Here is a 15,265-nt window from a genome sequence, read left to right as displayed (position 1 = left end):
CGAGACAAAAACAAAACCAGCAAACAAACAAACAAACACCACCACTACCCCACCACCCCCCAAAAAACCCAATGAACTCCAAACTGTAAAACTGGTGGATTTACTATGGAGGAAGTAGGATGAAACTTGCACCCAGTAGGGAGAAGAAAATAATCTCTTGTATTTCAGAGGAAAGACAGAGGAGAAGCATGTTCTACACATTGTATCAGGGTATGAAGAATACTACTGAGAAAATGCCATTTACTAGTTGCTTCAGAATATGATGGGCAATTCCAATTTGCCGCACATTGTAACTATCATTGCTTTTCAAAAAATAGTTTCCAAAGAAATAGGAAACAAAATGTAAGGGAAACAAGTCCTAGCAGTAATTTGTTTCCACCTAAGAGTTCAGTAGTTGTAGCCACATTGACAGCAGTAGCTTTGCTGTTACACTATAAGGCAGTAGCTTTGCAAATGTTAATGTCTGTACTTGCTCTGGTTTGCCAGGTGAAATATAATGCACAAATGTAAAAACTGCTCATGTAAGTGTACTTTTGTGTACATGGGGGTTCTCACCAGAATAACTATGTCAATGAATAAAAATACAAACCACACGGCTAACTGAAAATGTGTTAATGAAACTCTTAATGTGTAACCCTAGCAGGTGGATCAAAAAAAGTTAGGAAAAACTCTATCAAAATTCTATCACTAGGTCACTGTGTTTCCTAATCTGATATAGTGCAACAAAAGAGTTTGGAATGTTAAAAATCCTGAAAATTTAAGCCAAGGAGGTGGCTCTGTAAAGAATTCCAGCACCACTTTGCTTGCATTACACTATGGGGATTATAGCAGAGTCTGGCGGCAACTTTTATTATAGTCTATCATCTTTCCATAACATTGACCACCCAGGCAGTTTACATCTTTTCCTTATTTCTCTGAAGTCAGGGGTACTTTTATATGCCTGGAAACCATTTAATTATCCTCAGACTCATTCCCAGGAAACTAGACTATTTTGGTTCTCTCCTTTGAGAAGAAAGAATTAGAATCTGAAGTCAATGTTCATATTTGTCCACCCACTTAAGCACACAGAAAACAGCTTTATTATACCTTTTCACATAGCTGAGCCTGAAGGAGTTCCACTTCATTCTGCAAGTCATGAAACTGATTTTGCAAGGCAGCCTGGTCCCTGAGCTGGGCTTTCAAGGTCAGCACGTGCTGCTGTAATCTCTTATTGTCTATTTTATTCTCCTCTATTTCCTGGGCATCTTTCACAGTGTACAGAGGCTAGAGAGAAAATAAACATGATAATGAAAATATTCTCAATCATGGTTTAGAGCACAAAACTTCTCAATTGATATATGTACCTACCTTGCATATCAAAAAAAGATTAAGCTGATATAAAACATATGACTTCAAACCTTCATAAACATATTAGCATTAATATCTTGCACTAATCTTGAAATTGTTTATGAGCAAGAAGTTCTTGATCCCCTGTGAGAGCAGGTGTAGGACTGGGATTTCACAACACTCCTTCAAGGTAAGTATTGTACTATAATCATTTCATATCTGGGGAAACTGGGTCACCGTCAGATTAAGTGGCCAACCTATGGCCACACAGTGAGTAAGAACAGAACTCAAAAGTCCCCAGTCTCCTGCTCCAACTGCTATATAATATGCCCCTTGTTTTTCTATATATGTTTATCTCAGAGAGGAAATTCAACTCTCCCAGTTATATTTTTGTTTTGGAAGATTATTAATAAAACTAGTCAGATTTTAAGTATAAATTTAAAAAATATTTTAAAAGACAATATTTATTACATTAAAATGTAGTAGTCATGGTACAGAACAAGTGGAAGGAGGAGCTTCTGAATTTAACTCCTCTTTCCCCCCTCTCTGATTGTTTTTTTTTTCAATTTCATGCACTTAGATTGAAAGGATCAGTGAGAGCTTTAGATTGATGGTCAGCATCATAAGGTCAGATGCTAGAAATGACACTGTCAGATTACACATATAGATTAAGACTGAGGAAAATCTGAAGGTGAAGAAAGACGTGAAAAACGTTTATGCTATTGTGAACTTATATTAGAAAAATATTCAGTTGATACACACAGCTGCTTGAGATTTGTGATAACATGTTACCTAAGCAAGTCTAAAATAGTAAGCATGTTAGTGATTAAGCTAAAAATCCTTGTCAGACCTATGTTATACTGTGGTAAAACCATATAACCTTCTGACAAAATATGCAGGAGGGTGGTTTGATTTTAATGGTTACTAACAGTGATACAACCAAGAGAAGAGCTAATATTCAGCCATGATGCACAACAACACAGTTAAATTTTCCTTTGCTATCTGCCAGCCTTTCCAACTTTGACACCCTTGGTGACTACAACATGCTGAAGGCACAGTTTCATGGCAAACAGCAAACTGAAGTGACAGACCACATCACTCTGCCTTCGACACATCATTGCAGCACAGATAAAACAGAAATATGACATTTTCATACTGTTCTTCCTAATGAAGCAAGTCCTCTATGCACAGCATTCAAGTCGTGCATGCTTTGTACCAAACTTTTTGGCTCCCTCTTGCGTTAAGAAAAAAGAACAATAGCAAATGTTGGACACATCAAGATTGATTAGACCAGGGTTGCAGTGACCAAAGCCTGAGGATGAGTCTGAGACATGGTATTTTCTTCATCTTCTTCTTTCCCACAAAAAAAGTATGTTAAATAAAAAATGGAAACACTCCCTAACTAAAGATGCTTAACGGAAAAAGAGGTGGGGAACTAAAAAAATTGCTTTTAGGTAAAAGACAGAGAGAAGTACCCTCTTTCCTTTTGCATTTTGCTGACCTGCTAGCAGTTTTCTGTAGTTTCAAAGCACAAATGAGGCATACAAGGTTTGTTTATGATCAGTCTATCAGATGTCCCAATTAACAGTAACTATGGATTGTGTGCTTAAGCTCCAGAAGGGTGTAGGACCCAGCAGTTGGAACTGGGAAATAGCCAAAGGATAACTAAGCCCAAAATGCAGCATTTAACACACTGCATTCTTGTAAAGCCTGGCAAGATCTCTCATCTTTGAAGTTGGTGCCTAAACATTGAAAATAAAAATAAAATCTTCCTTTTCTCATCTGTGCTGTGCTTATCTGAAAACTCAGTGAGAAAATGAGAAGGAATATGACTTTTTTGGCTACAGGCCATGACAGGAGTCGGGGGTTCACCAGGGAAGCCTGGCACTTTATTTACTGTGTGCACTTCATGCAAAATTCATGTATTCATTTTCAAAGCCATAAATAGTACCCTGCTCCCTTCCCGCTCACGCACATATTTCTCCTAACTTCTACCACAGCACCACAGTTCAGAAGGCCACCTCAACATCCTAGAAAATTTCCCCAAATACTCTTACACAAATGGTGTTTCCTCTGTTAGCAACACCACTGAAACAAAGAGTCCTAGCAGCAATCTTGGAGTATATTATCTTTGCTCTCTTTTACTTGCAATGAAGAATATCATGACAGCCTTTTGAAGTCTCAGTGGAGAACTAGGATCCCTGGCCATTGGGGGCTGTAGAACATAAGATATGTACAAAGTCCCAAAAGACATGCTCAAAACATGTCATTTCTCAAAGACCTCCCACCCTTGGGTTCTAGGTCCAGACTGCTCACATCTGCACTTCTTTCAAGTATCACAAACAGAGGTCTTCCAGAAAATTAAGTTTACAAAAGGAAAAAGCATAAATTATTGTGATTTACTGTATCAGAGTTTATTAATAACTTTGTGGGATGAAAAGCACTTTTGGACAAGGGTGGCAACTAACTGAAAATAAGAACAGGATCACCAGTCTACAAAACAGCCCTCAGGAAATAAAATTATGCTAGAAAGGTAGATCATGATAATCATTGTGCCAAACAGTCTTTTTTTTTTTAATCTAGAAAAATTTAGGTCATATTTTAACAATTTCACAAAATCCGACTATTGACAGCTTGGTGTACATTAAAAAGTTTATTTTAAAAGGCAATTATTGAAATAAAGTCACAACCTTTGTTAAAATATATCTACTCTATTTTCTATCTGTACTATTTGCTTAATTGTGCCAATAAAATCAATATCCTTTGGTTCAGACTTAATGGACTTGAGTCATGCAGATAATTAGTTGTGCCACCAAACAGTGTAACTAAAGGATAAACCCAGTTCTATGATGTACATGTACTGCATCTTTGATCCTGGAATGAGACACGCACATTCAACAATTTGACATTAACCCTACAACAAATAATTAAATTGGATGAAGAAGTCAGATCCAAATCAAACAACATCGCAAAATTGCATAAATATATACTACTGATTAACAAAGACTAACATGAAAAGTTTAGTTATTGGAGGGATTTAAAAGTGGGAGGGGTTTTGGTTGTTTTTTGTTTTGTTTTGTTTTTTTTCCAGAAGAAAGGCTGACCTGCACTTTTTCCAGTGTAAAAACATTCTATCAAGGTTGATGAATTTTATTCCCATGTGAGTTAAAGAAATAATTAACATGTCAATTCAGTGACCAATAAAATAAGCAATAATTGCCCCAGACTGTCCCCAAACAAAAGGGTTAAAGCTCCATTGCCCAAAAATGCCCCCAAAAGCTTAAGCATTAGCTTAAACAAAACACCATGATACACTTCTGTGTATTCCCAAACAATTGGGGAGTTTCTTCTTACTTGAAATAGATTTAATTGTTTTAAAATGTTACATGCCAATAAATCATAATGGTATGAAAAATCTGTGCTTCATTTTCAACTAATAGCCAGAATTCTGTTGTCAAAACATCAGTGCATAGTGCCATGTGGCATGTACAAGCTAGTATGAAATAACTGCATAGGACTTGCAGGTGGCCAACTAAACCCTCAGCCCTGAACCCAGAATCTTTACATTTTCCAGAATTTGTTTTTATTTTCTCCCGAAGCCATATCTATCTAAGCCCAGCCAGCAACTAAGCACCGCACAGCTGCTCACTCACTTCCCGCCCCCCCCCCCCCCCGCAGTGGGATGGGGGAGAGAATCAGAAGGAAAAAGGTAAAACTCATGGGTTGAGATAACAACAGGTTAATAGAACAGAAAAGAAGAAACTAATAATGATAATAATAACAATAATAAAATGACAATGCTAATAAAAGGATTGGAATATCCAAAAGAAGTGATGCACAGTGCAGTTGCTCACCACTTGCTGACCAATGCCCAGTTAGCTCCCGAGTAGCGATCCCCCCTCCGGCCAACTCCCCCCAGTTTATATACTGGGCGGGACGTCACATGGTATGGAATACCCCTTTGCCCAGTTTGGGTCAGCTGCCCTGGCTGTGTCCCCTCCTGACTTCTTGTGCCCCTCCAGCCTTCTCGCTGGCTGGGCATGAGAAGCTGAGAAATCCTTGACTTAGTCTAAACACTATTTAGTAACAACTGAAACCGTCAGTGTGTTACCAACATTATTGTCATATGAAATCTGAAACATAACACTATACCAGCTACTAGAAAGAAAATTAACTCTATCCCAGCTGAAACCAGGACACCTGTTCAAACTGAATTTGCAAATATTGTAGGTTGCTACAAAATTGCTGTTCCAGCTGATAAAAGGTGCATATTACTTCTGTGCAGTTTTCCTGTTAAGGAGCACAGAAATAATTTCAGGGCTAGCTGAAAAGTCTTTAAGGAAGCTGCTTCCAGGCCATTATTCAATAATTAAAAATCTTTCCATAAAACACTTCATTTTGGTGAAAAACATAAAAACTTTATCAAGACACAGAACCACCTGAAAATTCAAAAAGCTTTCATTTACAGCAAAAACAGAAATCCTGTGATATAGATACATTCCAATGAGACTTTCTCTCCCCCATGTGATAGAACAATTTCCCAGATTTTGGGGATACACACTTGGGCCACATGCATCAGTTACAGACTTTGACTCCCCATTAATCCACACCACCTGCTCAGTGGCAGTGGAAGTTGCTCTACAAAGTGCCCGGCATCACAGCTTTGTTTCGCCTGTCCAAATCTAGTAACTGGGGCTAGAAGGCAGAAAGGCCAAATGCTGGAAACACTGGAGACTCCTCCAACAGCTTTCATTAAGGCCACCTGATAATCCGTGCCTCAGAAAATGACTCTGCCTAAAGAGAGCAGGACAAGAGTCGTAAAAAATGGAGGTGCCTGTAAAGCCCATGCAGAGCCCGGAGTTTGGACTATCCTGTAGACAGACGGTGTACCTTGCATAATATCTGCTCACTTCCAAGTTTGTAGTTCCAGTGGCTCTAGGTGCTCTATACTTGCTTTAAATCTATTGCCAATAACAATAATGGGTGTCTCTGCATTCAAAACACTCCCTCCCAAGGAATATGCTTTTCTCCATTCCATTTACATACTTACCATTAATTTGCAGTACTGCTTTCCAAGCATTTTGTCCCCAACTTCTTGTTTAAGATGGTCTAATTCTGAGAGAGCCTCTGCCAAATGAGTTTTGATTTCTTCGTATCTTGTTTCAGCAAAGCCAAGTTCTCTGTACCACTTCTGAGCCTAACAGGAAGAATTAAAAAAGCAACATTACTGAGTATAATTAGTCTAGCAGTGGTATCACTTTTCAATACCAGCTTACAACCACGGACTTCAGTCTGATCTCCACATCACAAGTTTTAAACTGTTGTAAATTGATTAAAATAAATGGAATTACACAATACACTAGAATCTTCTAATAAGAAGTCTTCTTATAAGACTCTTAAAGTAAGTCTTACAGAAACATATCTAACTAAACCTGTGCAGAAAAATAGATTAATTTTTAAATTGATTTCTAAATTTGAAGTTGCCTTGAGTGTTCCAAATAAAGCTAAAAAAAAGCAGTGGTGAAGGTACTCAGAATTTCAGAGATTATGTCTTTGAAAGCCCTCAGAGCAAATGGAAGGTAAGATTTTATCAGCTAGGAGGAAAAAAATCTTCCCAAGAAATGTCAGAAAAGAAAAATGCAAAGGAGGAAAAAAAAAAACCTCCATATGTTCACCTTTATATTTTTCTAGGATGCATTTTCTCCACTTACACACATTAACTGTAGTTTTGAAAAAAAACACCACCAAAACACAAACAAACCACTCAGTAGATCAGCTCGTTGCCTGACAGCAAACTCCTTCCCCCGCATGATAGATCATTTCTTTTCCCTTCTGAAAGCAAAGGCTTCACATTCTTTTAAGTAAACTGAGGAAGGTGTTGTAACACACAATTTCCTTGTAACACACAAAAGTATTAGAAGGACTCGAGATAAGCAGATTTAAAAAAAATAAATAAAAATCAAACGATCTCTTCATGTTCAAATTACAAGGTCAGAAGTCCTTACTTAACCATCTATCAGTCATCCAAATCCACCCCTTCATTCCAGTTGCCTCACCTGAAATCTGGCAAGTCTTATAAAGCAGCTGTCAAAGGACAACCATTTTGTACACCACCATGTCTAATCCTACTGCTCTTTTACATACTCCACACTTGTTCCTACCAGTGGTTTTTCCACAGGGAGTCTGAGCAATGCCTTTTACTGCATGAAGCAGTCCCATAAATATACACTTGCCATAAAAGCAATACATTCTGCTTAGATAAGCATAAAGTGGAGATTGTTCAAGAAAAAATAGGAATGTGAAAGCTAATGCATTCTGAAAGGCACAGCACTGAAAGCTTCCTCTGTTGGTATTAAAACTGCAGATTTACTTTACACAAGCACGGAACTACCCATCCAAACAAGCCTCCATGTAGGTGATGTTGGACTTTGTGTTTACTACATAGATGTCGAGAAAAGGGGCAGTGTGCACGCTTTGCGCCATCACTGGATACAGTGAGATGCCCTGACAGTGTCAGATTTTAAATCACTTTAAATCAAAAACTACTTTGAATTCAGGTTTGCCATAATCCTCAGTGCTTCTACTGCCTTCTACTCCTCCTTACTCCTAGTGAGGGGGAGGGAAGCAGCCTGCCCAGAGATGGCCACAGCAGATAGTTTGTTCTGTGTGTCCTTGTCAAGCACTCAGCTTCTGTCAAAGTGTGCTGGAGGAATGCAGCTTCGCTTGAAGTTCTGGCCAACCACAAATGACTGTGTAATTCACCACTTAACTGAAAGATCAGAGGTACATTTTTGGTTCTGCAGATCAGAGGCTTCCCTGTTTTGTAAAAGTGTTACATCCTGGCAGAAAGAAGAACAGCCATGTAAGAAAAGAAGAAAGAAAACAAATTTGCTCCTCAGAATTACATCAGAGTAGGAGGTTACCTCTTTTTTTGTTTTTTCTAATTCCTTTTGCTGTATTTTTAGTTCCTCTTTTGCCTTTTCGACTTGCTCTTTCATCACACTGTAGCTTTCAGACGTGCTGCCCTGGATACACAACAGAAAGACATAACTCCTCTCACCCATAAAAAATGGCACACAGGTTTTTACAGAACAATATATGGTTTCCTTCGGAATCACTAAAAACACTTGCATAAAATCAAGATATTAGAGATAAATCTTTCCCTGTTGATTATTCTCAACTGAAGTAATAATTCTGCTTTTACAAGAACATAGTAATCTCCACAGAAATTCGCTGTGGTGTAAGATTCATGATTACAGAGGAAAAACATGGGCAAGAAATACACTACAAGTAAAGATCCTGTCTTTAGGTATATGTTTCATGAAAATCAAAACAGTAAAAAAAATAGATCCTGTCAGAATAAAAGTTAGTAAGTGAACATGTGCGTACTTTTCAATAAGACACGATTGTTTCACAACCCTGAATACTTCGCCATCGTAACAGAAGTTTGTGGAAATTAATTTGCTCTACCAGAAGCTTTTATTCTTGCAATAAAATAAATAATTTTTAAAATGCCTGAACAATGCATTCTTATTTTTAACTTTGTAGCGTGCCCTATCACTTCAAAATTCTCTAATACAACATTCAGAAGAAAACTCTCTGGTATTTTGCCTTCTATTTCAAAGTTAACTTTAGCACCTCAGATCTCCAGCACATGGGAAATTACAACATTTTATATATTACAAAGTTCATATAGCTTTGTCCTCCAAATGACATTTCTATGTCTCCCTTTCTCTAGAAGATCATGCTTGATAACATTCCTCATTCTTATTATTTACCTCTTTTCCAGGGAAATAGTTCGAGGGATCTATAACCAGAACTCCTTCTTCAGTCTGAGTTACACTACATGCTGTATCAACTTTCTTTGGCTTAAGACCATGTTGTTGACTTTTTTCTTTTAGTTTTACTACTATCTTTTCCTTTGTTCCCAAACTTTTATCTTTTGTCAGCTCTTCATAGGTGAAACCCAAAGAAGACATTAATTCTTTTAATTTGTTATTTTCTAAAATAAAGCTTGCATTTGCTTTCTGTAATTCATCAAGCTGTTCTGAAGTTTCTTTCTTGATTCTGTCTATTTCTCTTTCCAGTGCACATTGTTCCTCCTGTAAATCAGAAATAGTTTGATAACAGCTGGTTTTGCACTCTTGAAGTTCTGAAACCAAGGTCCTGTATTTGTCTTGTTCACACTTTACCTGTGCCAAACATCCCAATAAAGTTTCTTTTTCACCTTCTAAAAGAGATATTCTTTCTAAATTTCCCTTTCTCTCTTGTATTAATTCATTATATTTCGCTACATAGTTCTCCTTGTCTTGTAATAATTTAGCTATTTCTTTGAAGCATCTGCTTCTTTCTTCTTTCAGGTCAGAAAGCAGCTGGAAATATTTCATTTTCCTTCCATCCAGGGATAAAACACTCCTGGGAAGTTTATTTGATGCAATTGCCAATGAGCCTTTTTCAGAATACCAATTTTTCTTTTCAACACATGAGAGGTTCTTAGAGAAGTTTTCAACAAAAAGTGTTCCTGGGCTCATGGTGTTTTCTTCTGATAAGTTATTATAACATCCACCAGCAACTTCTTTCTCATTAAGTAAGTTTTGGAATGAAACAGTGCTAGCTTCATCTATTGCTAAAATGTATTGAAAATATGCATCCATCTCCTCTTCCAGTGCACACATCATCTGAGCATATCTCTCATTCTCCTGTTGTAATATACAGACTTTTTTTGAGTAATTCTCATTCTCTTGCATCAGTAGAAATATCTTCTGAGAACACATTGCCACCACTTTTTCCAGTGCATGTATCTTCACATTGCATTCATTACCAGTTTCCAGTGGTGACAGATGACAGAAACTCTCATAAAAATTGCTGCCTGGCAGGAACAGTTTGTTTAAGCACACAGCCCTCTCCTGCGTAGGAGACAATATGTTTACTGGACACCTCTCTTCCTCTGACCAAAAAAATTTCTGACAGTATGCATTTTGCATGTTTTCAGCAGCTATTTTTTGACATGAGAAATTCTTATTTGGTTCACATAGTTTCAGGGTCTGGTCTTTCTTTTCTTTCAGGCCAGCATTGCTGGAAGGGTTGGTTTGGTGAGTTGGTTTCTGAGGTTGCTCTCCTTTCTCCTCCATTTTGATTATGTCTTCTCCATTATATAACCTATTCACATCCGAGGTGCAGATTTCTGAGAGGTTTCCTTGTTTCTCCATTAGTTCAGGGCTCTCTTTAAAACGCTTCTTTAAGTCTTTAAAATCAACAGATAAAATTGGGACATCCTGTGGGCTACCGAGGCTGTCTTTGGCTTCCATTCCTTGCTTCCCAGGCCTGATCAATTCAGGTTTAAATAAAAATTTAGAACTTTCCTCAGGAACACAGGTCACCTGTTGTGGTTGGACTTTCTCATTCTGTATTTCTTCTCCTTTAGCTCTCCCTCTATAGATTTTTTGATGATACTTTCCATCATCAACAATTTTATCCAGACATTTGTTTTCATTTGTGCTTTCTGGCAGAATTTGCTTGTTTTCCCGATGTTTTTCCACGTTGTATTTTTCTGGAGATAATGTGAAAATTTCAGTCACAGTGCAAGGCATCTTTCCATGAAGAAGTGCAGAAGCTTTGTCAGAAAATCCTCCTTCTGCAACAAGGCAGAGGACATCAGAGCAAAGATTGATATTTGCCTCACAGAAATCAAAACCCCTCACTTTTTTCACAGTGGTGACAGCTGACATGTGGTAGTTTTCAGGTTCTAACAAGGTAAGTTGGAGCTTCTTCCTCATCACAGCTTCAACCACAGAAACAGGGAACATCTTTGCTGGTAGATTTATAGCTTGTTCCTTCAAGAGAGAAAAGTTTTCTTCATCTTTGGTTCCCTTACTTGTCCCATTGCTAGTTAACTTCTCAGAGCAAGGGGGAAGCAGTCTTGCTGCACAATAACTTGGGGTACATCTGAACAATGTGAAACTATCTTCTCGAGTACCTGCTGTCTTTGTTCCAAGGGTAACCTGGTAACACCAAAAAAGAAATGTTTCAAACTGAAAAATATAAGCTAAGAGATATCATTCTGTGTTGCTAATCATAATTTATTTTTCACTTCATCCATAAAATACTTGATTATAGACAGATGAGAAAAAATATTTCCATATAAAGTGTTTTCAAATTATTTAAAGATTTGCATTGACAGTAATGATACAAATAAGGTACAAATAAGTCAATCATTTTCTTAATGCACACCTGTATTCATTTTGAATAACATCTTTAGTAGCTATGAATTAAAGCTACTTTTATATTCATCTTTAAATACACTAACTCTTCATTTTATCTCAAAATTCACAGACCCACTGTGCACAAAGACAGCAAGAATAGTGGTAACCTTTCTTCTCACCTGCTCAATCTCAGCTAGACCAGCAACTTTTGCAAAGGCACTGGAATTGTGCTCCAAAACTGGTAGAAGTTCTGCTTGCTCCTCCATCTGCTTTAGCCCATCACAGCTACATCCCGGTGTTTCTGCTATGGTAAAGCACTGTACAAGTGTAATGCCACTCCCAGACAGTTACATGAAAAACAACCCCCAAAACATCTGACCAGGTGTTTTTAACAGAAAAGTATTTTAGTGAGAGTATGCTCAAAACTACCTTCTCTACCAGAAACATACATCACCAATGAAGCAGAGACATTAAATGAAAACAAACTCCACAAGAAAACATAAATATTAAGCTCTAAAATAAGGTATATTTGGGGTTCCCCCCCTAGTTCTCAAAGCATTTAAAAATGGAAAATATATCTCATTACAGTGGGTAGATTAAAACTTATGGGTTAAACTTGCAGGTTAAAATTATTCAGTGCAGATCTGCATTTGCGTAACACTGAAATTTGCTACAAAATTTCCATTAATTTATGTTGGAAGAATTTACCTGATACAATTTGCCAAGATCAGAGCTTTCACATTGTTTGGTCTGAAAAATGAATCTGACTGCCGCACAGCATTCCCAAACACTATACTTCAGCCAGGACATGGGAAGTATCGCCTAATTCCTCATCTCTGTAGCTTCTTGAAAGTTCTAGGATTTCTTGAGAAAGCTCATATCTAAATGCTGGTATCATACTGGCAAATAGTTGTTGCTCCACCTTCCCAAGTTACGTTTTCCAGATTAGGAGGTTTTTAGAAGGTCTTATACCTTCTAAGTCATGCACACCACATGAATGAAATCATCTTCACTTTTATTGCACAGAAATGAAAGCAAAAATTCTCATTTATTTTCATACCAGACTCTTTAGCATGTAGCAGCACAACTGGAGTTTCAGTAGCTCTGTTTCTGAGTGAATCCAAGACTGCTCCCCATTTCAGATTTTGAACGTCTTCCTGGGTTAGATGTACATTCTTAATGGGAAAAGGCGGAGGAAAAGAAAAAAAAACAGATTATAAATATACAGTGTTTGTGATATGAAAAACAGGCACATAAATTTCCTTTGCTATTTTACATTCAAAAGACCAATTATTTCATTATAATTGCTATTATTTCATACAATTTTCTCATGCCAACATTTTCCAGTAAATGTCATGGTTTTAAATTTTCCCCTAATGTTTCCTTCATACTTTACAATGAGTTAAGGAAGAAACGCTGTCAGAACAGAGACTAAATTGTATGCTCATGAACAAAGAGAAAAGAAAGTCTAATCAAGTAGGGAATGAGACTAATAGTTCATTGCCCAGCTACAAAGACAACTGTTCCTAAGTTGGAAGAACTCAAAGTAGAATAATTGTCCCAAATACAATTTTCTTTTCTATTGATAATTTAATTGTAAACTTCATATTCTGTTCTTGACGTTTATCTTGACTCCCTGATTGAATTTGGAAATTGTGACAATTTCTGGTACAAAGCAGATACCCTCATTGCTTGATAAACAGCAAGTCATATTTCACATGCACTGTTCTCATTTTTAGTGAACAGAAGACTCAGGTTTGATTTTCTCAACAAAACACATATTGGAGGTGTTAGCCAAAACAGCTACAGTGCAGAAAACAAGCCAACACAGTCACTTTTGTCTTCCTGCACTGCGGTGCATCAAGTGCCAGCAGAAAACAAACTTGGTCCCTTTGGGCTGAGCTGCAGCTTTAAAATTACATACAGATGGGAAAGGCAATGACTTCAAAGTCTTCAGTCTATAGTGAGTCAGAAAAAGCCACTTTGATTTTCTACAGGATCACCAGTGAGAATAATATTGATTTCAACCCAAGTCAGCTGCCACATTAGAGTGCTCTATTATGAGATCTTGACTGGGAGGCATGACTTAAGTGGAAACCACAACACTTCCAAGATTTCTTCCTTCATTTTCTCAGTAATATTGAAGCTAGTGTTAATTCCTTGAAACATGCTCATTCCTTTCCTGCAAGTTCGCCTTTATTTCTTCCCAGATACCATTTCTTTATTGATTTGTGGGTTCTGTCAAAGAAAGTTACACAAAATGGTGTAAAAGATACAATGCTTGGATGCTAGGAACATCATACTGTGAAATCAAGACCTCAGCTGTCACATGAAAGCTGTAGAAAGGTGCATCGCTTGGTGTTTCATACTTTTCCTTCACCAACACCTTCAACAGACCCCTAACAATCACATCTAGAAACTGTCTGATAAATCAAGACACAGCCACATGGAACCAGCTGCTTTTTGTGCATTTTTCTTTCAGGCATAGGTTGCAATTGGAATATATGCAGACAGGATCCTGATACCAAGTTTGGAAATTCAAATTTCTGACAAGAATTATGTGACTACACTCCTCTGTGAGATGCAGTTCACCTCTACAATACCAAAACAAAACAGCTGATTAAATCCAATATTATTGCATGAAGATGCAATAACGACTAAGGCTAGTTTTCAAGAATAACTGATGTGCTTGGCATTTAAATGACACAATATTTACTGATGAATCTCAAATCATGTGTATTTCACAGGAGTCTGATAAGCCTGTCTTCACAAACTACTTTTTTTCCTGTCTGTGAAATAGGCAACTGATCCCATTTGCTCTTTCACTGAAAAATTATATACAAGCAGCTTTCCAGAAAAGTAACAGCCTGAAAATCTTTCTTGTGTTGCACACAATTTCTCACTTTTATAGCTGTTGATGGAGTACGATGAGCTCAGGTAGGATTTTTCTTGTAACTATTTTGGCTTGAGTACTACAAGATCAAGGTAATGAGATTAGAAAATTGTATTTTAGCAAGTGCTAGTAAAACACAAGATAAGGGGGAAAAGCCCTCTTCAGTTTTACAGTACAACACCAGATGTCTCCCTCCTCCTTTTATCATAGATATTGAAATTTTTTCCCTGCTATCTCAAGCCATTTTCTACTAGAAAAATCCAAGTGAATTAGTAGCAGTACCAAAAGAGGAGGAAAAGACAACCAGAAATGCAGAAGGCACAAGATTTGATGCTGGTGATGCTATACACAGCATTTAAGGAACACAACCTACTGTGCAACAGACCAAAGTAAACCAGCTTAATGCAAATTATGGTGTGTTCATTTATACCAAAGACTGGGTAACTGACACTCAGTACCCTCCTACAACAACACAGCTGTAAATTAATACTTAGAAAAGAAATGGTTAGAAAACTTTGTGTAGAGGAAAAAATAACCTTTTATTAGGGTACAGCATAGAATGAAAGAGATTTAGCCCTGTTTCTTGAAGACTTTCTGGATTAGTCTCCAGCAATTAGTTGATATATCTTGCTTTCACACCTTCAAATAACTCAACATTTATTTTCTCCTTTTCTCAATTTTCTCAAACCAATAGTAATTCTCCAGTATTTCTTCCCTGGCTCTGAAAGCCCTCACTCCTCCTGATTTTAGCTGTGCCGTCTCCTCATAGTGCACTTGGTTGTTGTACTTCTTTACAAGACAGTGCAAGTCCCTCTAGAAATATCTTATAATATTTTCAAACCTT

General features: G+C 37.3%; 1 protein-coding gene across 1 annotated transcript in view; it reads right to left on the bottom strand.

The window, feature by feature from the left end:
* Positions 1–15,265, bottom strand: part of C1H4orf50 (chromosome 1 C4orf50 homolog) — a 56,433-nt gene that overhangs the window by 29,547 nt on the left and 11,621 nt on the right. Inside the window, exons 5-10 of the mRNA XM_075022765.1 lie at positions 12,589–12,703; positions 11,708–11,832; positions 9,105–11,327; positions 8,250–8,351; positions 6,377–6,523; positions 1,087–1,263 (exon numbers count right to left, since the gene is read on the bottom strand). Coding sequence (XP_074878866.1) covers positions 1,087–1,263; positions 6,377–6,523; positions 8,250–8,351; positions 9,105–11,327; positions 11,708–11,832; positions 12,589–12,703 — 2,889 coding nt within the window. The remainder of the gene's footprint in view (positions 1–1,086; positions 1,264–6,376; positions 6,524–8,249; positions 8,352–9,104; positions 11,328–11,707; positions 11,833–12,588; positions 12,704–15,265) is intronic.

The sequence above is a fragment of the Buteo buteo genome, chromosome 1 (genome assembly GCF_964188355.1).
Source record: "Buteo buteo chromosome 1, bButBut1.hap1.1, whole genome shotgun sequence".
Classification (NCBI taxonomy): domain Eukaryota; kingdom Metazoa; phylum Chordata; class Aves; order Accipitriformes; family Accipitridae; genus Buteo; species Buteo buteo.
Note: the sequence above shows the minus strand (reverse complement) of the source record. Positions and strands in the feature narration are given on the sequence as shown.